Source organism: Myodes glareolus, chromosome X (genome assembly GCF_982192425.1).
Source record: "Myodes glareolus chromosome X, mMyoGla1.1, whole genome shotgun sequence".
In the NCBI taxonomy this organism is placed as follows: domain Eukaryota; kingdom Metazoa; phylum Chordata; class Mammalia; order Rodentia; family Cricetidae; genus Myodes; species Myodes glareolus.
This window is the reverse complement of record NC_142053.1, coordinates 108,792,222-108,814,207: the sequence shown is the minus strand read 5'-3', so window position 1 is coordinate 108,814,207 and position 21,986 is coordinate 108,792,222. Positions and strand designations below refer to the sequence as shown.

Below are 21,986 nucleotides of genomic sequence, written 5' to 3'. Positions count from 1 at the left end.
TCTAACTTGCACAGCCTGTTTCCCTTGCCCTCACATTGCCTATCCCTCTCCCTCAAGACAGAGTTCTATGTAGCCCAGGCTGTCCCTGAATTTACGCTACAGCTGACGATAACTCTGAACTCCTGATCCTCTATTCTCCACCTCCTGGGTGCTTAGATTACAGCTTTAAAAAAAATAATAATTAATTTGTAATTTGAGAATTGCAGACATGAATATAAAGTATTCTAATTGTCCTCTATCTCACATCTTCTCTTACCCATTCCCCATCCCTGTCACACACACACACACACACACACACACACACACACACACACACACACACCTGTACCAATTACTTTCCCAGATTCATCACCTTTGAGTTCGGGGGCCCATTTAGTTTAATGAGGGCCAACTGTGTGACAACTGGATCAGGACTATGCAGCTGCTGGACACTGGCAGGCAAGAGTGGGTGCACAACTGAAGGAGTGACGTCTCCCTCCCTGGGTCTGCCGGCAGCAGAGAGCTCAGCAGTGAAGGCAGTGAGCGCACTGCAGGTGCACAAGCCTAAGCCAGCACGACCTGAGCCAAATAAAGGGGAGTCCTATTGTGTTAGGCATCCCCCACTCATTACTGTAACAAAATGCGTGACAAAAGCAGCTTCCGGAAGGAAGAGTTTATTTTGGTTTACAGTTTGAAGCGATACATACAGTCCATCACGGTGGGGGATGTCACGATAGCAAGGCTCACAGTCAGGAAGCAGAGATGAATTTTGGTGTTCCATTCTGTCCTTTCTGATCCATCTGTGACCCCCAACTGGCCACCCACCTTTAGGGTAGGTCTTTCCTCTTCAGTTAAACTTCTTTGGAAGCACCTTCATAGAGACATATCCACAGGTGTGTTTCCAGGGTGATTCTGAATCCAACCAAGTTGACGATCAAGATTAACCATCGCTAACCTACCCCAGGCCAACCTGACCCCCAAACACATCACTACATCATAGCATTCCACCTCTGGCCCCTAATCTATCATTTTCATCTCATAATTCAAGATGCATTTAGTCCTTCTCTAAAGCTGCCCAGTCTTTAACAATTCGAACAGTGTTAAACAGTCCAAAGTCTCATCTGAGACTCAAGGCAATCTCTTACTTGTAAACTTCTAGAAAAATCAACATTTCAAAATACACTCGCAAAGAATAAACATCCCCATTCCTAAAGGGAAGAATGAAGAGTACAACAAGGAAAGGTGAGACCAAAAAAAAAAAAAAAAGACCATCACCCAGCAGGGCCAACACCAAATCCTGCAGCTAAATATCCAGCATCTGGAGCTCATGATGGAATCATACGGGCCTCAAAGGGCTTTGGGGGTCCAAGGTCTCCAGCTCCGTCTTCACTCACTTCTCTCCATGCTTGCAGCTTCCCTCCGGTGACGACCCACAGTTCCGGCACCTCTGGGCTCCACACTGAAGCTTAGATTTCACTTTCACACCTTCACATAATGGCTTCTCGGGGCTCACTACTGTGACTCCAACCCGGCTACACATGGCCTGCTCAGCGCTTCCGGGAACTCTAGTGTACGTCTCCATGACCCCTCCAGTCATGCGTCTTTCACATCTGTATGCCACTACCATGTGGGTGACATTTTGCAAAATTCCGCATAGACTATAAGTATACTGATGTTTGTGTGGGGGCCATGGGGAAAAAGTTCCCTGGGTAACTCCTTTCTAGAAGTAGGAGACTCCTTCAGCAATATTCTCAGGTTATAGGTTTTCTCTTTTCAAATGGATTCTTATTTTCACAAAAGGGAGTGTTTACTGGGTGGGGTTTTGCTTTCAGAAAACCTCCAGTAATGTTTAATACAGAGCACAAGGCTTCTCATTAATGTTGCTAATCTCTTTTAATTCCAGTTGTTTTCTCTGCATCTGCCTTGCCTGCACTTTTAACCTCCTTTCTTTCCCCACCAAGTTGACACGTCTGTCTTCTTTCACCCCATTTGTGCTTTCCCTCACTGGAGACCAGGATGACAGCAGTAGTCAGTAAACATGACAGAGCCCAAATGCAACCGAGCCTCAGATTTCTTCCACCAAGCAAACGAGTCCATTAAATTTGACACTAGCCTGCCTCAAGTTCCCAGGACATGGCCCTGATGGCATGGATGGCCAAATAGCTCAATTCTCAATAGTCTCCTTCCCTTCCAAAACTCCACGAGCCAGATCGCCACTGTCCGCTCTTGTCTCGGCATCTGAGTTTTCAAAACGCCACTAGAACTACCCATTCAACTCTGCTTCCAGCACTCCAAGAGTTCTCTGGCTCAAAGTTCCAAACTCTGAACTTTTAAACCCGTTCCAAACGCCCATGACCCACATGGTCAGGCTTCACACAGCAGCCCCACTTCTCAGTACCAATGTTGTGTATCAGCTCCTTTTGTGCTTGCTGCGACAAAGTCCCTGAGAAAAGGGTTTACTTTGGCTCACAGCTTGACGGTCCAGTCCATTATGGCAGAGAAGCCGTGGCAGCGGGAACATGAAGCCACTGGCAATACATATGCATTACACATGCAGTCAGGAAGCAGAAGGAAATGAATGCTGGGATCTCACTTACTTTCTCCTTTTCACTGCATCAGAGACCCCAGTCCACTGCATGGTGCTGATCGTGTGCAACTCCACGAGCCAGGTCTTTCCTCTTCAGTTCAAACTTTGCTGAATCGGTACCATAGACACACCAAAAGTGTGCTTCCACAGTGATTCGAAATCCATCACATCGACAATTAAGATTAACAATCTTACCTACCAGGACCTTGAAGGCTGTTCCAATCAGTCCCCACAAACCTGAATCTGCGCTAGCAACTAAATGCAGAAAGGAAGATGTCTACACTCAGGCCATCTGGGAGGTAGTGAATCTTAGTAGTCAGTGATGCACAAGGCACTTTAGTGGAACCATTTGTAGTTAAAAGTCCTTGAAGCTCCTGTTGTTCATGACTGATGACCTTTGGAAATTAAAGTCAACTGAACTGAGCCTTAAGAGAAGACAAGTGCTATGTTTAATGCTTTCATGACATCGGTATCCTTTCCAGTCACTGAAAGCGCTCTAAACCATAGAGGGGAAAGGCATGCGCACGAGGAAAATGAAGATGCAAGGATGACTACAGAGCACGCCAGCTGGTAAACTTGGGAGAAGGATAAAGCTGTGCTGGGCCCATCAGGGCCCACAGAACAGCCACATGTTGGCACAGAGTCACAGTGACTTCTCATAACCACCAGCAGTCACGATGAAAAGAGAGGCCAAAGCAAAAAAGCAAGGGACAAAAGGGGAGAAAGAGAAAACAAGGGAAACAGTTGTGAGTGAAGGGTACCCCACTGCTGCCCTGCAATAAAAAGAACAGGGAAGGCCAGAGCAAAGTTTCTCTTGCTTCTTTCAAACAAAACTTGCAAAGCTTTATTTAGATCACCCAAAATAACATTTTATAGAAAAAGAACTATAACATTACACGGCAGAGTATGGCTGTAAAATCTCAAACAAGACAGGCAATGCTTTATTTAGAGCAACAAAAATAATGTTTCTGAGAAAGGGAACTGCTAAAAGCAATGCATAGCTGCAATTTCTCCTTTGCCATCAATATCAATTCCCTCTAAAATACTTTCAGAGTACTTTGTGGCTTCCAAGCACAAACTAGGATCTGTTGAACAGAAAACAGTTTTCAAAACCATTTTGTTTAACATTAACAAACAATCAAACAATGTGGTTCTTGCTAACAATCAACCACAATGGCTACCAGAACAATGTTTAACCTAAGTATCTGTTCATGAACGTTTCCCTATGAATACAGCTATGGCTGTTTTTATCCTGCTAGCACATACAGTTTGAGCAGCAGTGTTACTTTGGAACACGTTCAGACACCCAGGAAGTAATCATGACACCAAAAAAAAAAAATCACTAATTAATTAAATCAATTCCCCCTATAGGCGTGTCCCCCAGAACATAATTCTTAACAGAAATAACAGTATATGAGCAACTCAAAACAACAGAGCCTGCTTCTGTCAGAGAACCCCCAGGGTAAGTCCACCATCTCATTCACGCTTCACCTGGCACCTCATATATAAAGCCACATCATGCGACTATTTTTCCAGAACCATGGAAACTTTAGTAAATTGCCCTGGGGTTCTTGGTGCTGTAGTGTGCCTCACAGGCAGAAACATAAGCTGACTCCGGGAAGAAGTCATCATGGTATTCTGCCAAAAACCTAGAGAAAGAAAGAAGGCACTAATGAGCATCGTACTAAGAAATGAACACCGTGTAGCTAAGTATTAGCTTACAACCAGCTTTCACATTTCAACTCTTGTGTGCACTAGGAAGGGAGGCTGCTTCTAGTCTTGATTCTATTTGATTACTTCCACAGCACTCACTGAACTGGTTTCTGTCAATCACTGTGCATCCAAATCTCTTCATCAGCAGTGTTACGGAAACAGAACCTGAACTTGATTAGGTGACAGTCTGATTACATACATGCATCTGTGAAAAATAACCTCAATAAATACTTGCCTGTTTTTCAAACTCTAAAAATAATACATGACAAATCCAATAAATGTCACTTAAGAAATTCACAGGGCTTATACAAACTAAGTTGGTCTGGGTCTGGGTCCTGTCTCAACAAGGTGCTGGGACAGACTTAGGTGACTTCCCAGGGGAGGCTTTACCCTCTCTGAGGATCAAATGTGGGTAGAGTAGGGGGGAAGGTTGGAGGATTGGGAGAAAAGGAGGGAGGGAGAACTGGGATTAATATGGAAAAGAATAATTAAAATTGAAATAATTAATCTGGCACTAATAAAGAAAAACAGGAGAAAAAAGTTACATCCAAACTGAACAGAAAATCCAATACCAGCACTTTACATACGAACTTGCCATCCTAAGAGGTTAGTTATAAGTCTGAATGAGAGCCCAACAACATGTCAAAAAGACTGGGATGTCTGTAGACAGCTGTTAAAATGTAGCAAGTCACTCAAGAATCTGCAATGCACTGATGATGGGACTTCAAGTGAAAGTCATGCCTGGTGGCTCAAGTCTGCATTCCAAGCATTTAGAACTAACTTGTGACACTCCATCTCAAAAAACAAAACAGCAACAAAACAAAGCAAGTACACCCACAAGATAGGAAACAAAAGAAATTCCAAGTGAACCTGGACAAGTGGAAGGCAGATGTGCAAGAAGCACTCACCCTGCTATCTCCCACCTGTCCGAATTCCTAAACTATCACAGCTCTTTAAACAAGAAAGCACTGTCAAAGACACTTGCCGGCTGAGCGCTTTTCTCTGTCTGCACCTTCTTGAAGGTCACTGTGTAGTTCATTGATTTGAACTGTTGCCACTCTCTACTTTTTCAGAGAATATTTTTATTTACTCTTTGACAACTTCATGCAACAGACCTTGATCATATTGAACCCCAATCTTCCCTCTCATACCTTGTATACATTTGAAAAGCCTTTTCCTATGTTTATTTATAAAACCTTCTATGTTGTTCGCTAAAGTCCTAACTTGTGCTTTATATGAGGAATATTTCAAAATCTGCACGCTTCCCTATACTAAGCTGCAGTTTTAGCACTATTTGCTTTCAGTGCCCAAAGTTTCAGGGTAAACGTGACTGTGGGTTTGTCTGAAGGGGCATTTGGGAAGGAAGAGAATATTCTTAAAACTTTTCTTCACTAAAAGGCTGGAAAGTCTAGTTATGTTCAAGGACGTGCTATTCAAAATCCCTACAGGAAAATCCCTTTTCAAACTTTAAGACTAATTTCTCTGGGTAGAGTACTCTCTACTCTTGACTATCCTAGACCAGTCAGAATGCAGCCCATTAGACAGAAGATGGCACCCCTTAAGGTCTAGTAGCTAAGCTGAGCTGGGTGTGGCAAGGTGAAGGCTAGCTTTGAAGGCCAAGGTAAAGACGCAGCTAACAGACATCTAGATGGAAGAGAGGGACTAAATGGACAATGAGAGAAAGATGGGCATAAGATCCACAGATGAAACATTCCGTTACATAAGAAAATGACTGGCTATATCAGGTGAAGAAAGCAACACCTTCTCTGAATTCATACACGTCAGTATATACTCAGAGTCATATTTAAGTTAGGTACACACAACTTAATTAATTAACTTAGGTACACACAACAAAAAAGGCCACTAGTTATGGTACTCCTGAAGAAAAATGTAAAATTAATATCAATCTTAAGTACGTCTACATAGGAAAATTCATTTTCTGCTTACAAGGTTAGCCAACTGGATTCCTCTAGTGACATGATACATACCTCAGTATCCTTGCCACAGAAACTGGAGAAATGAAGACTAAAGGAAGCACAAAACCAAGCAGCAAACAGACAAACAAAAATCCTGCCCTACTTACCCTATCAGTCAGAACACACCCCTCCCCACAATATGGAAAATACCACAGAGCTACTTTTCCTGCGTGCTAAAGTTAAGCCTAGAAAATTCACGTTTGTTGGCAGAGGTAGGTGTGACAAGGTAATAAAAATACCTCAGAAAGAGATCAAAGTGCTTCAGTAAAGCCTTCAGATTCTTCTCAGAGAAGGACATCTTCCCAAGGATTTCTGGAAGTTTTACTGGATTAAAAACAAAAGCATTTGTAATCAGCAGAAGGTTAGGATGGAAAGGACTCACTGTGGCTCATCATCTGGGCCACTCTTTCCCCTTCGGGGGCTGAATCCACACCTGGAGAATCAAACAGTGAGTTACTGAACAAGGACAGAGTGGGAAGTCACGTATTGTAAGTACAACGTTTATGAAATTTAAGGTACATCCAATGTCTTTTCTTTGAAGCAGAAACCTGGTATCCACATTAGTTAGAAGCTTACAAGATGTCTACAATCTAGTAACCCTGGTTAAAAAAAAAAGAGTCAAGAAAGATGAGGCTGATAGAGCTGAGGGTATCATGAGGCCCCACTTCAGTTAGACGATCTATAATTCTATAAGAGAATGGTTGCTAAGAGGGAGAGACATTTTTTCCAGTGGTGAAGCCACTGGTAAATTGCTCTTGTTTCTTTCCTCACCCATAAACACTTAAAAACAACTCGAATGAAACTCGGGGGGGGGGGGGCACGCACACACATACACACATGCCATGGAAATAGAAGGACAAGTAGTAGGGACAAGAGAGATAACAGGGGAAGTGACTGTGATCAGCATCATTCTATAAACATATGAAAGGATCAGTGGAAGTCACTACTGTAGGTAATTAATAGATGCAAACAGAAATGAAAACTGGAAAGAAGGCATAAAGAACAGGGGTTCTTACCAAATAATCGCAGCAAATGCTGTGCACCGTAAATGTATGAAGGGGGAGGTGGCTGGTCTCCTGGTGGGTAATTGTCAGGCACAAGTTTCCAAGATAGGACCTACAAAAAACATGATGTGAATGCTTTCTTTATTCCAAATGGAGACACTTCTAGATACCAATATCTTCTGATAGTAAATCATATGGCGAGAATAAAACCATATTGTTATCTAATGAACACAAGAATATAAAAATAAATGTGAGGACCAGAATGACTCCAAATTAGATTAGGAAGATATTGGATTTTAAACTTTTCTGCATCTACTATTTTCTGGAGAGACATTCCATAATGGTGGAGAAGCCGTACTGGCAGGATCAGGAGACTGGCTGCTCACACTGCATCAAGTTAGGAAGCTGAGAGTGGGCCAGCAATACGGCCAGTCTATAAAGACCAAGGGCTGAGCCCCGGTGAGCCATTCTTCTAGCAAGCTTGACTTCCTAGTGGTTCCACAGTCTCTCCGGACAGCATCACCAGCTGGGGAGCCAGTGTTCAAACACATGAGCCTCTGGGGGACATTTCCCATGCATACCACCACAATCACTTAGCCCCTTTTCCTTAAACACGAAACACTAGCAAGAGTATCGAGAGTCCCTGGTTCCTTACTATTTGCATCATTATGGAAACTAATTTGAATCAGCTCAGAGTTCCAACCTGGTCATTGGTTTCCTTGCCTTTCCTCTGATTTTCAGAACTATAGATGGACATGGGGCTTTGCTGAAAGTGAGAGCCGTCTTTCAGAGCTCTCTGATGGATTTTCCCAGTACCTTCATCAACCAGCAAAACAGCTTTTATTAAAGCATGTGTCTAATCTATTAACCAATGTTGCAGGAAATCCTCTATGAGAAAGAGCTGAAGGGTGCCCACCCCCAAGACATCAGAGATGTTGGCACAGTCGACCTGAAGTAAACTAGACATTCACAAGTGCTATGGGACTCCGGGATGAAGGCTCCAGCTTCATTTCAGCTCCTTGAAGCCTTCATGTAAATTCCCTATCTCATCCTTGGCAGCCAGTACAAGCATCTTCACATCAATCAGAAATCTAACCCAGCTCCCACAGGGGAAGCTTAGAACTGCTTTGGCATTGAGTGTTGATCAGAGGGCACAGATAGGCATCGGTAATTAGTACAAGTTCTCAATGGGAATCACCTGTGCATCTTAACCAGCAAAGTTTTCATCCAGACCCTTCCCAATCAGCAGATAGTAATAGAAAAAAAGGTTATAATGGATTTGGATAAATAGTCTTGGTTAAAACCCACTGTGGAAGAAGTCCTAGAGGTCCTTAAAGTCACTATGGATTCTTTAGTCCCTAGAGCCTGCTGAACGCCACTGTTTACCACGAAGCAGCCTGTTCTACTATTAACCACTAGATGGCAGCATTCACCTATGTGGAAGTGGCTTTGCCTTTGCTTTTTTTTTTTTTTTTTTTTTTAAGGGAACTAGAAAAGTAGCTGTGGGAAAGAGGGGAGATGAAAGAAGGGACTGAGAGGAGTGGAGGAAGGGGTAACTTTGGGGTCAAGATTTAGTGTATATGAGAAGAATACAATTTAAAGAAAAAGAAATATAAATACCATTTCCCTTAAAACAAAGCCTGTAGTGGCAAGGCTTTAAGTTAATGGGCTTCAAGTCCAGCCCAATGGTGACATTCAGCATGCTTTCAAAGGGATGGCTATTAAGGTTACTGTCAGAGGAGGAGAATCAATGTCAAAAGTGAGTCAGAAACGACAGCTTGCTGCTCACATCTCATCCAATTATCCATGTGTATGTCTATATTGCCCCCAAACTAAATTTATGCTTTTTGTCTCAACTGGGAGTCTCTTCCTGAGGCCTGATGTATGGAGAAGGGACAGTCCCGATTCTAAGAACCCAACTCTGCCCACCATGGGGATTTTGGTTATCAGTCTCAAGGTCTGGAATGCTCTTGAGATGGCCTGGGCTCCCTTTGTGCAACACTGTTTGGTTAGCTTCACACTAACTCAGTCCATTGGATGAGTTTCAGCTGACTTTGTCCCACTGTATTTCTTAAGAAGCTTGTGTGGTAAACACATAGCCTGTGAAAGAATTCCCAGTCCCAACCCTTATTTTCTCTTTGTCTATCCTCTTTATCTTCTGGGTCTCCTGGTCGTCTGCCTTAGGACCCCAGCACCTAAGAACGACCTACTGGTCTAGGTCACCTTTAAATGATTGAAAACTAAAAGGATATTTTTAGCTCTTGCATATCACATGCTGTTCACATTTCGGTGTCCACAATAATGGTTCATTGAAGCATAGTACATCTCTCTCATTTACACACTGTTTGCGGCTACTTTGTAGTTGATTTGTCTTCATAGGCATCACGTGACATAACACACATAACCTAAAATATGTACTCTCAGACTCTTAAGAATAAAGGTATTAACGACTGATGTGCTATAGAAAACGCAGACACAAGTCTTTCAATAGCTAAACAATCTTTGTAGTAAAAAGTCATTATACTCGTAAAGCTGGAGTCCTGACAGTTTTCTCTGATTAGACTATTGAACAGAATCCTCTGTATCCTTTCGCTGCTATTTCTTGTAAAGCAATATAATACTTACAAGACTTAGGACTGTAAGCAACTACAATGGGTAAGAGAACTCTTGGAGCTGAACATCAAATACTCTACCTCATTTATTTCATTGGTTCTTCTCCCTTCGAAGCCAGCAAATACAGCATTCCCATCCTTACTCGGAGTCAGAGGAATGGGGGAAGATGATCTGCTATGCACAGGCGTCTCTGCCAAAGAGAAAGTCGCAATTATTTACCCATAAAGTTACAGAGTGACCGAACTAGAGACACTCCTCAGGACCCCCAAAAACACTAGACTACAAATGTAAATCAGTTCTCAAAAGCTGCAAACCTTCACCAATATGACCTTCAACTTTATAGCATTGGAATACCATTTTTAGCATGGTACTGATAATACCATACATAAGTCAACATAAGTCAACCTTGCAAAGGTTAAGCTAAGCCGAAACGGGCCCATCATAGCCCAAATCACATACTGTGATTTCATTCATATGTAATATGTAGAATAGGCAAATCCAGGGATAGAAAGGAGATTTATGGTTCTACGGAGGTAAGGGTGGGGTGACTGTCAATGGGTATGGGTTTTTTGGGGGAGAACTTCCCATGTTTTGGAACTGATTGAGAGATGGCCGGACAACTCTGTTAATACATTAAAAGTCACTGGACTGGACACTTGAAATGGGAAAACTGTACAGTGTGGATTATAGCTCAACAAATTTAAAAAGTAGGGCCACTAAATTAGTCACTTTAAAACGATTAACTTGGATGGGGGAGATGGCTCCAAGGCTAACAGCACTGGATTCTCTCCAATCGCCAGCAGTCACATGGCAGCTCACAATTCTCTCTAACTCAGGTCCAGGGATTCTGACACATCATTTGGCCTCTAAGGGTACCAGGCACCCCGATGGAACACAGACATATATGCAGGCAAAACACCTATCCTTATAAAATAAAAATAAATCTTGAAAAATGTATAGCTTTATATGTGCTTTTGCCTAAATCAATAACGCCAAAATAACAAACTGGAGTAGGTTGGCAGCCGGGGAGATATAACTTCGTGTTTTAGAATTTATTTTAAAAAAAGGCATTTTATTTCCCAATAAAACCATCCCAGTTTTCATTCCATCAACTTATTAATCATGTACATACATTTTACATTACTCAATTTACGTAAAATGTCTGAAATAAACAAATCTAAAGTGCTACCTAGATTGTTGCTTTCCAGGGGAGGGGAGGAAGGACAAGCAAATGGCTGCAGATGCGCGGAGCATCTTTGTTCTGTGAAGAAGGCATCTGAACTGATTCTGGCGATGGCTGCACCATTCTAACTATACCCAAAACCACCTGGAATGCTGAACTTCCCAACATATGAAGTATATACCCAAAACTCTGCTACACCCAGTATCTGATTTGGACACTTGACTCAAGCTTTGGAAACAGGAAGAGAAATGTAACAATCTACTAGCACCATTTACCTTGAGTATTTCAATAACTCTACCAGCTCACAAGTAGCAGAGAGGGAGCGTGGAAAGCAGCCGTAAACACAGAATCCAGGCCTGCCTCCCCAGTCCTCAGAGCTACCCAAGCCAGTTGCTTTTCTGTCTTCCTATGGATGTTTTCCTCTTCTTCAAATGAAGTAGCCTTATAGCATGTGGGTGACGGCCCAGGAATAGCACACCCTTTACATATACTTAGGAAGGCTAAAGGCAAAGGCAAAAGTGGCTTTCCCCAGCCTGGGGATCTTACAGCAAACTCACTCTTTTCCAAGTGCAGAAACAGCTTTGGCATGCTGGCAGATGTGTCTTGCTGCCGACGCTTCGGCTGAGGTGACGAGCTACTCTCCGACAACCTGTCACAGTTGGTGCTGTGGCGCGTGGACCGCCTTAGAGACTGCAGGGCTTCTGGATCGGCTTTGCGCCTCTTGGGAGTGGCTGGTTCACCACTAGTTGGCTGACTCTCCGTGGATTGTGGTGTAGATGGGTTCAACAAAGGCGGGCTAGGGGACAGTTCCTCCTGGCTCCTGTGCAAGAAGGACAGAGTCACTGGCAGCCTCTAAAGTCTTCTGTAAGGCCTCCTAAAGGCAACTTCACAAACCAGCTTGGGGGGGGGGCATATATCCCCAAGTATACTCAAACATCCATTTTCGTAAACAGTCCCTGAATAGATGAGGTCACTATAACTTTGCAAGGCAAGCTGTTATTAGAAACTAAAACACCCCTTCTATATGTTTTAGAACAAGCACTTTTGGGGGTTGGCCCTAGCCCAGAAAATAGTTACCAGTGTCTGGTGATATTATAGGGTTGTCACAACTGTGGGAAGATATACTGTTGTCTAGTGGCTAGAGACCAGAGATACTGCGAAGTGTCCAACATCACCCAAGATTGGCCCTAGGACAGAGAAATTCTGGTCTAGGGAATAAGACTATCACGCAATGTCTTCAAAATGTAAAAACTTGCCAGGATGTGAAAATGGCATAAGCATTATCAAAGTCTACCCCAGACTCAGGGAATCATCAGGTGTGAAGTAGGCCATTCATGACTTCAATACAGGCCCCCAGTGCGTTTTGTCGGCCTCTTGCCTGAGGTGAAAGTGACACGGGGAAAAGAGGAGAGAGGGAGAGAGGGAGAGAGGGAGAGAGGGAGAGAGGGAGAGAGGGAGAGAGGGAGGAAGGGAGGGAGGGAGAGAGGAAGGGAGGAGAAAGTCCACCGAAAAGAGATGGTAGAGAGTGAGTTGGGAAGAGAGAGAGAGAAGCCACCAAAAAGATGATAGAGAGAGAGGCCACCAAAAAGATGGTAGAGAGGGAGAGTGAGTTGGGGGGAGAGAGGGAGAGGGAGGGAGGGAGAGAGGGAAAGAGAGAGAGAGAGAAAAGAAAGGCAGCAAGGCAGCGAATGCAGAATAATGCAGGGAACAGGAAATGAGAGTTAGCAAGATAGCTGTAGATGAGAGCAGAGCAGATGCTGAGTGGTCAAACATAGAGGGATGCTACTCTTAGTGCTAGAGAACTCAGTCCTCTGAGCATGGCAAGATCATTGCCATCTTGGAATCGGAGCAGCTATGATGACCCACATGAGATGCTCATAACTAATATTCCCTTGTGAAAGGTGGTAGGGCTCAGAAAGCACACAGAGGTCTCCCCTGCCTGAGGATACTCCAGCAGTTAATGCCTGTGGGGAGAGGGAGGCTATTCCCCAGTGCTGTAGTTACTTGGAAGTAGCACATGGTCCTAGAACTGGTCCTGGTTAAACTCATTCTCTCACCAAGCTAGACTTGTGAACTGGTTTTTAGATCCTTGTACAACATTAAGGAAGAGAAGGAAGAGTGCATGGCAGAGTGCCTTAGATTAAGGGAAAAGACTTTAGGTAAGGAGGGATCTATCCTCATACCCTCTGCCAGAGAACAGGCTTAAGTACTCTTAGTTACAGAAGGAAGAAAAGCAGAAATGAAAGAAAAGTAGGGAACTAACCTATACTTACGGCAAAGGTTGCTGGCCCCTTGTGAACAATATCGTGAACTTCCACCCACCAGGGAGACAGGCATTCTTTCCATACTACAAATAGTAGGCAAGAGGCTCTATAAACACTGACCCAAATCACATAGCTAACAGCAATGAAGGATGTCAGTTGTACCTCCGCTTCCCTTCTGGCCCATGTTGCCTTCACCCTCTCCACTGCCTTCTGAACGATAGGACAGCTGCTCAGAATCCACTGACAAAGTTCTATCTACTCAGGAATCTTTTGTTTGCCCTGGTCTTGCTGAACTCCCCTCTAGAGACCATCTGTCCCCAAATTCATAGCAGTCCTTCTGCCTCACAGGCATATGCCATTATGCTTGGCTACCCTGAAATGTTTCCTTGGGAAAATCTTACACACCCATTGAGAATGGGAGTGATGATCTAGCTAACCCATAAATAAAAAGAAAGCAACAGTAAAAAGAACCGGTGGTTTCCCTGCCTCCAAACATTCAGGCCCCCAATAGCAGCAGATCAAATACTTCAAAAAAGGAACTCAGTCACGTCAGTGCTGACACCCGAGGATGAAGGTACACTTCCATGTTGTCTAACTCACCTATTAGTTGTGGTGGTACTTTCCTTAATGGGAAGAAAAAATTTAGATGATGTCACCTTTTTATATTGAGCTTGTTCATATGGATAGAGCAAAACCAATGGGAGAGTATAATCAAAGGTAATTCGTAATCCATCCACCATCTCCTTACAAAGGTCAACACTAGGAGGATTGAGAAAGAAAAGATTAGAGACTCTGTAAAGTCACAGGGATTTTCCAAGCTTCACAATAAAAGTATATTTTTAAGAGAGCAGACTTTTTTTTAAATTTATTTATTTATTCATTCATTCATTCATTCATTCATTCTGAGGCAGGGTATTCATTATGTAGTCCTGGCTGGCATGGAACTCACTATGTATATCAGGCTAGTCTCAAACTCACAAAGGTCTACCTGACCCTACCTGGTGAGTGCTGGGATTAAAGGTAGGTGCCATGCAGCTGAGGGCACTTTTAAAACCTTATATATTCACTTACATATAAAAAGAATAAATACAATCTATAGATGCTAATAATAAAAAACACAGAAATATAGACCCTAATATAAAATGCAGGCTGTATGGTAATAACTTAAATGTATCCATATAACACAAATGAACAGGTTTATTACAACATGAGGCATCCCAGCAGTCCAGTGCTCTTGGCTCCTGTTTCAATCATAATTCTATACATCCCTAACACTGGTCCTGCCAAGACATGATGGTATAGTAGGATTTGAGGAACTCTACTCTGACTAGAAAAAAGAATGGTTTGGAGCTGAGGAGATGACTCAGTGGGTAAAATCGCTTGCTGTACAAGACTGATAACCTGAGTCTGGATCCCCAACATCCACTTAAAAACTAGATGCAGTAGTGTACAAATCTGTAATCCCAGAGTTCTTGCGAGGAGACAAAATACAGAGAGAGGCAAACCTCTGGAAATTCAGAGGCCAGCCAGGGTGGTGTATCCAGCAGTAAACACTAGAGATTGTCCTAAACAAGGCGGAAGGTGAGGTCTTTACACCACAGCTTGTCCTCCCACCTTCAAATGGATGCCATGGCACACATACACTCAAACACATGCATGCATAAATTCATTTTAAAAACTGATCAGTCATAAGCAACCTTCTATCCAGTTCTCATTGCCCATTCTACTTCCTCAAGTAGACAATTCTTGTCCAAAGTGGTATCCCTGAAAATATTGGTCTTGGCGACAAGGGGATGCTTAATAAAGCCAGGTCTCATGTGGAATTATCAAACACTACACAAAAATCACAATAGTTTCATGCACACTGACAACTGAATGAACAATCAGCAAGTCAGCTATGAAATAAGAGACGAATTCAATAAAACTGAACAAAGAGAACGATCCCTTGTTCGAAATTGTAATACACAAAGAAAAAGTTGAGGGTATAGATGAATGGAAGGGCATTGGCCTAGCATGCATGAAGGCAAAGTTCAATCCCTGTACCACACACATGCACACACACTCACACACTCCAAAACTAAACAAGAAACCTAACAATAACAGTAACACAACCAAAGACAGAATCCAAAGACTACCCCAATCACTCACTTCTTTTCTGCTGGGACATAGTGCACATTCATATGTGCATGCATCATGGCATGATGGTGACGAGGCCTCTCATTGGCTGAAAAGGCTGCATTAATAGCAAAATGCTTCACATAAGATTCCAAAATTGTTATGATGTTGGTCTGGCATGGAAGTTTCACTAACTGTTAAGAAAAAGATAAACATCTGATACACACATCCCATTATAATCAAACATATATTCCAAGTAGGAATAGCTATGGCTCTATCAGTTGAACTTTGTCAATTCTGCTTAAGAACTTCTCAATTAAATATGTCTAGAAGCTCTTTAATAATCCTTCCTTGCACTGATCATACTCACATACTACTATTGTCTTATTATTTTGAATACACAAGTGATGATTCTCAGGCTTAGCGTTATCTTAAGAATTTTGGGAAAAATCTCTCAAAGTATTACCAAGAGATGTGCCCCTACCCTAGCAATTAAATCCTAATCTATCGTAGCACTTCTCTTTTAGAGAGAGGGTGTGCTATATAGTTCTCATGGAACTCTCTATGTAGAGTAGGCTGGCCTTGAACTCACAGAGATCAATACCTCCCTCTGCCTTCTGCGTGCTGGGTTTCAACATGTGCGCCATCACTCCTGGCATAAATCCTAATCATAGTTGGAGCCCAGGTATCAGAATTCTGGAAAGCTCCTGAGGGGCTCAAATGTACAGTATACAGTATAAGGTATACAAGTCTTAAGTTATGCAAGAACCCAGCACCACTGTTAGTCAATTTTATAACTGGACTGTTGGGGAATATTAGTTTATGATGTGTTACATTTGTTTAAGCTGTGGAACATGTGTTTAATGATGCAAAGACGTGTTGCGTCCTTTTATGTTGCATTTGTTCAACTCTGTAAAGCTGTGCTACTTTGCATGCCTAAAACACCTGACTGATCTGATAAGGAGCTGAACGGTCGATAGCAAGGCAGGAGAAAGGATAGGCAGGACTGGCAGGCAGAGAGAATAAATTGGAAGAAAAATATGTGAGCAGAGATCTAGGAGAAAGAGAAGAGGAGGACTTCAGGGGCCAGCCACCCAGCTATACAACAACCCATGGGGCAAGAAGAAAGATATGCAGAAACAGAGAAAGGTAAAAGCCCAGAGGCAAAAGGCAGATGGGATAATTTAATAAGGTCAGGCATTTATAAGAAAGAAAAAGCCTCTCTGTGTGTATTTACTTCAGAGCTGGGTGGCGGGCTCCCAAAAGAGTCAAAGAGCTAACAGTAAAACCACCAACAACACTGGACTGAGGAGAAAACTGGAAACGAAACTACCACCCTTCCATACTGCCTGGTGTTTGACACTGTGACTACCAAATACAACCAAGTAAAAGCATCCCAAAGAATCCATTCCTCCAGCATACCCGCTTCCTCCTGTTGACATAGTAACAGTCATCCTCGAGCTGCTTCTTGAGAACTTCAGGGATATCTATGGTTATTGTTCTTTCATCCATGTCCTTTCTTGAGCGCAGCGACAACACTTTTTTTTTCTGCAATATCACAGTTCCATTTGTTTAATTAATGAGAACAATGGGAGAGGTCCCCACATAAGAGTCTGCTATGCAACAAGCTAGTTAAGTCACAGGAGTCACTTCATGCCACATGTCCTGTATGAAAGGACAAGACAGAAAGGTACTATGCCACATTTTCAAGTGTTTTTCACAGCATTAACAACATTACAAGTTCACTTTTGTTTCTTCCTCATTTATGATTACCCTTGGGGCTTATGTCCAACTTGGAGGCAAGCAAAGACCAATCTCTGTTATGCACCATTAAAAATTAGTCATTATAAAATATAGTTCACAATCTTACTTTAAAAAGACGTCTAATGTGTGGAAACCCTCTGTGGGTATAAAAAGTAAATGATGCTCACACAGTGACTACAAACATGCTGTCTTTTCTTTAGTCACAAAACATTCATACTATCGGTCTGAATGGTACGTCTTTCGGAAAGAACTCCTAGCCTAAGAAATTTGCCACTCCCATAAATATCAAAGCTTCTACAATAAAAAATTTTTAGTACCGCTTTAGTCTTTACTTTAATACGACGCTGGCGATGTTCTTTTAGTTCTTCATTCTTTCCGCCACAGCTGTCCTGACAGGTACTGCTTATTGCTACATAAAACAAAACCATCAGACAAACTCATATTCTATACTTTGACAATTCTTACATTTGCAAATTTTTTAGGTGGCGCATGCACTTGACTAAGAGGAACGGTCTGTAGTTCTGCATACATTTTAAATCCTAAACACAAATACTGTACCTTTCGGAACAGAAACTTATTTTGATAAATATAACTCCAATTTCAATGGATACAAAAACCACACGAGCTAATGATCTGAAAGTGTTTCACCAACTAGGATCCTATGGTTCACTGTTGGAGTCCTAAGTGGTGGCAAGGCCCTGGAGGTATCAAGAAGAGAATGGACTGTGAGCAAGGATCTGTGCGGGCTCCCTGGCTGAGATGAAGGTGGTCACTGCTGAGACTCTGAGAGTCTTCTATCGACATGCTGACTGATCAGACTGACTGCCGCTGTAATGACCTAAAATAAACCGAGCGCATAGTACAAAGCTGCTCCTTCACTTATGATGGAGCCACACCTAAACTGATGAAAATACTGGTAGCGTACTGAATATCACAGCTGACTACTCTAAATGAACTCAGAACACATACATTAGCCAACAATTGGGCAAACTCATTGAAACAAAGCTTACTTTATGCTAGTGCTAAATAGCTCATGCATTTTATTGCATATTTACTGAAATTGGAACAAGAAAATAGTATATTTTCATACCACCATAAAGTCAACAAAATCTTAAACTGGAGAACATCTGTACGTTATGAGTTTGCACTATTTCCCTGTCTATAATTTCAATGATTCTTGCTCTCAATCTTGAGGTCTAAAAACATTACATGAAAATGGTTTTAGTTGAGGAAAATAAAGTCAAGACACTCACTGTTTTCGTCATTTTGAGTTTTTTCTTTAATTGGCACACTTTTTAAGACAGAGTCGACACCAGGTAACCTACAGCGTCTCTTCTTTCTTCCTGTACCTCTCCTGAAAACAATAAACACAATTAAAATAAAATTTCAGTCTAGTATAGGAGTTGAAAACGACACAGGACATGATAAATAATAATTCGAAAATCAAATTTTAAAACACAACGGTAATCCTCATTACCAAATGGACAACACTCATTCTGAAAAACATCTATGAGTCTTTAGAATACTATAGAAACTCAATTACTTTAAATATGTAAGATGACTGAAATCTATCACTTCATTACTTTTATATCATAAAAATCCAAAACAGTTTAAAAAAGCAAAACAAAACAAAACAAAAAAACCATACTGAATAACACTTCCATCAAAGTTTTTGTATCCTTACAGGCGAACTACTGCTTTTTTGGCCAATTTACGCTGTAACCTCCGATTTTCATCTGTATCACGAAGCACATGGTCTTCGGCTGCCCATCTATCCCAACTAGTTGGAAAACGGAAGAGGATGTAAAAGTCAGTATTTCGAATCAAATGAAACTAATCCTGAAAAGCATCACGAAGAAGTGCCCCGTAGTTGCTAATATTTTAGAAAGCCATATGAAGACTTCCAAATCACCAGGAGGGCAGCAAAGAAGCACAAAGCGAACTCAGTTACAGTCACCAGGGTTTCCACTGATTACCCACAGGTAATCCAAGTAGCTGATTTACTTTAGTAAGCATGCCTCAGAATACGAAAGCTTCCCAAACAAAGCAGAAGCAGGAAATTAAACTTTTCTACAAGTGTTTCTAAATCTTAAAGTTACAAAACTAGTATGCTACAAAAGCAATTAATATTTAGTCTGATTATAACAAGTTCACTCACCTTCTGTTCCAACCATTAAAATGTATCAGATATTCTGGAATCTTTCTGCCCTTTTCGTCTTTCCCGACAATAACATCGACGATCTGAAACCAGGAAATACGGCTCACGAGTGGCACAATAAACCAAAAATTATGTTAAAATTATAAGTTTAAAAAAAAACTAGATCACAGTCCCTTTTTAAAGGAAAAGAAAGAATTTGTTCCCTTTTTAGATCAAGAGCAAGGTTGTAACATTCTTCAACATTTTTTTTTTCTTTTGCCTGAGTGGTTGCCTCAAAATAGGAAACATCCGTCCAACCAACCCACGATTGGTCTCTTGAGTTTGAGACCGGGTGAAGCATTCTGAAACCATTGGTCGGTAGATTTGTCATTAGCGAGGACCCAGACTAGAACTAGAAGCCCTGAGACCTCTGGGAGTTGTAGTCACCCTGGCCTTGCCTTGTCCGGTGTCCAGTCAAGCTTGCCAGAGACTTCCACAACTCTCCCCCTCCCCTTAATAGCCAGAGGGAAGTTCTGGCACATCAGCGTATCCTTCCCTCCCCTAGCGACGCAGCAAACTTGAGGGACGGCGAAAGGATTTAAACAGTGATTAGAGTTGTAGGAGAGACCAAAGACACATAACCCAGCCCAGACTTTAGGGTGGCCCACAGGACAGCACCGCTTAAACATCGCTAAAGACGCACCTGGGGCTGTTCCAAGTTGTCTCCGCCACCAAGGACTTCGCCTTGGTGGCTGGAAACACTGACGCTCGCCCCGACCCCCAGCGCGCTGATTTTCACCCTCTTGGGGGCACCGGAGCACTTAGGTGACCTCTCCTGCCCTCCACTTAAAAACTGACAACTGCAAGATACAGCTCAACCTCGGCTGACTGAGCTGGATACAGGCGATGCTCAATTCTCTCCTAGCTCTGTCGGTCTCCTACAAATCCTTTAGAAACTGCGGATGTCAAAGCGACTAAGCCACCCTGAGCCCCTTCCTGCCGCCCCTCCCCCAGGGTGAGAGTTAACTGCCTGTGATCTTAAACTGGACTCGGGTCCGGGGACCATGATGTCGCCTCCTGACAGCTGCCAAGAAACTGAGGCCAGGGTTGAGGGGTTGAGGACGTGGGTGGGTCAATTGGTCAGGGTGTCCTCTAGGGAGCCCACGCGGCGCTGAACCGCAGCGGACATGGACTTATCGCAAAAGCAGAGGCCTCAGGCGACAGTCCTCCTAAACCGGGCGCCCGAATTGGCGCCCAGCGATCAAAGCACCATCCCGGCCTAGCAACCGCGCCTATGCGACGCGCCACGACCGGAAGCGGAAGTAGAAACGGAAGGGTCGAGGGTCCTTCCAAGTTAGGGCAGTTGAGCGCGTCACGCGTCTCGTCAGCGTCCCCTGCCGTCCCGGGCCGCTCTGCGCAGGCCGAGGCGCACCCTGGTGGCTGTCCAGTGCTCCGAGCCACTTGTCCTCCGCTGGCCCCTTTGCCTCCCATCCCCGGGGGCCCAGACCCGCGCCTCCTCCCTGTCCCCCCGGCGGCGGCACCTTGGCATCGTACAGCACTCGCGCCTTGGTGGGGTCAGGCTCGAAGCACAGCACTTTCTCCCCAGAGTGGAATTGAAATTTCATGCCCTCGCTCGCGCTCATTTGCTCATCGTGGCGGAGGGCGAGGCTCCGGGGCGGGTGGAGCGCGCGCGGTGGGGGAGGACGACCGGGGAGGCGGCGCTCCGCCACCGGGGGGGGCCGGGAGTGGCGGAGGCTATGACCGCCCCGCCCTCGGCCCCTCCTCCGGCCATCCCGCGCCACTGCGGGGACCTCGGCCGTGGCGATGGAAGCGCGCGTCCCCGCCAGGGCTCGTCCCCGCCTGTCCCCTCTGGGGCTCCGGGAGGGGTGAGGGCGGGGAGCAAGACCACCCGACCGAGGTCTTCCTGCAGAACGTCCCCTCTCGTTCCCATGGGCTAGGGTCCCCGCGGCTTCCAGGCTGCGCCCACGCGTGCGCGGGGCCGTCACCCCTGTCGCGTGCTCTCCGGCCGGAGCGTGGGGGTCTCTTAGGGAGACGGCTGCTCTGGGGTAGTCACCAGGCTCCGGGGAGGCTGGATGGCGTCTGCCCCCAGGAGCCTCCTGGCCGCGCGCGCGCGTCAGCCCCCTCGGCGGTGCTGCGCGCCGATGAGTGTGGCCACGCGAGAAGGACGCGGTGTTGGAGCTGGCCGGAGTCGGGCAATGGCCTTGGGCGAGGGGAGGAGACATTCCGGGCAGTGAATAGAACACTCGGTCATCCTTCCGAAAGGACCAGCAGGTAGCAGGCCTGGAGGCCCCAAGTGAGCAGTGGGCAGCCAGGCAGATGGGTCTTTAAAGGGTCGTTAACATCTTATGTGTCAGTTTCCAGCACTCCTGAATTGCTCCCTCACGATTTGTCTTCAGTGGCTCAAAACCTTCTGAAGAGTGGAAGCACCTTTGAGGCCGTTGTTAACAGGGTAGCTGCCCAGAGGAGGAGTTCAGTAAATACTCCGTCAATCAGTGACCAGGGCATGGGAGACTTGCAGCATAGACCTTCAGCGACAGGGAGGGCGGAGCTGGCTCGTTTCTTCTAGAGTGCAAAGCCCCTGAGCTGTGGAGTTACTGGATCAAGACCTGGCCAGAGAGCAGAGCCGAGCG

At 44.1% G+C, this 21,986-nt stretch overlaps 1 protein-coding gene across 4 annotated transcripts; it reads right to left on the bottom strand.

Moving 5' to 3' along the window:
• Positions 1 to 637: 637 nt before the first annotated feature.
• Msl3 (MSL complex subunit 3) lies at positions 638 to 21,593 on the bottom strand. Of its 4 annotated transcripts, none has more exons than XM_048446246.3 (13): positions 20,877 to 21,593; positions 19,357 to 19,439; positions 18,883 to 18,978; positions 18,452 to 18,552; positions 17,516 to 17,607; positions 16,857 to 16,982; positions 15,468 to 15,628; positions 13,920 to 14,078; positions 11,613 to 11,875; positions 9,953 to 10,062; positions 7,272 to 7,371; positions 6,495 to 6,579; positions 638 to 4,215 (listed from the first exon to the last, which is right to left on the bottom strand). In XM_048446246.3, exons 1-13 carry the CDS (start codon positions 21,576 to 21,578, stop codon positions 4,116 to 4,118), a joined length of 2,178 nt encoding a protein of 725 aa, XP_048302203.3. In that variant the 5' UTR covers positions 21,579 to 21,593; the 3' UTR covers positions 638 to 4,115. The 4 variants fall into 4 exon arrangements, with proteins under 4 accessions (XP_048302203.3, XP_087759222.1, XP_048302204.3 ...); XM_087903096.1 differs by having other exon boundaries at positions 17,531 to 17,607; XM_048446247.3 differs by lacking the exon at positions 18,883 to 18,978.
• Positions 21,594 to 21,986: the final 393 nt, after the last annotated feature.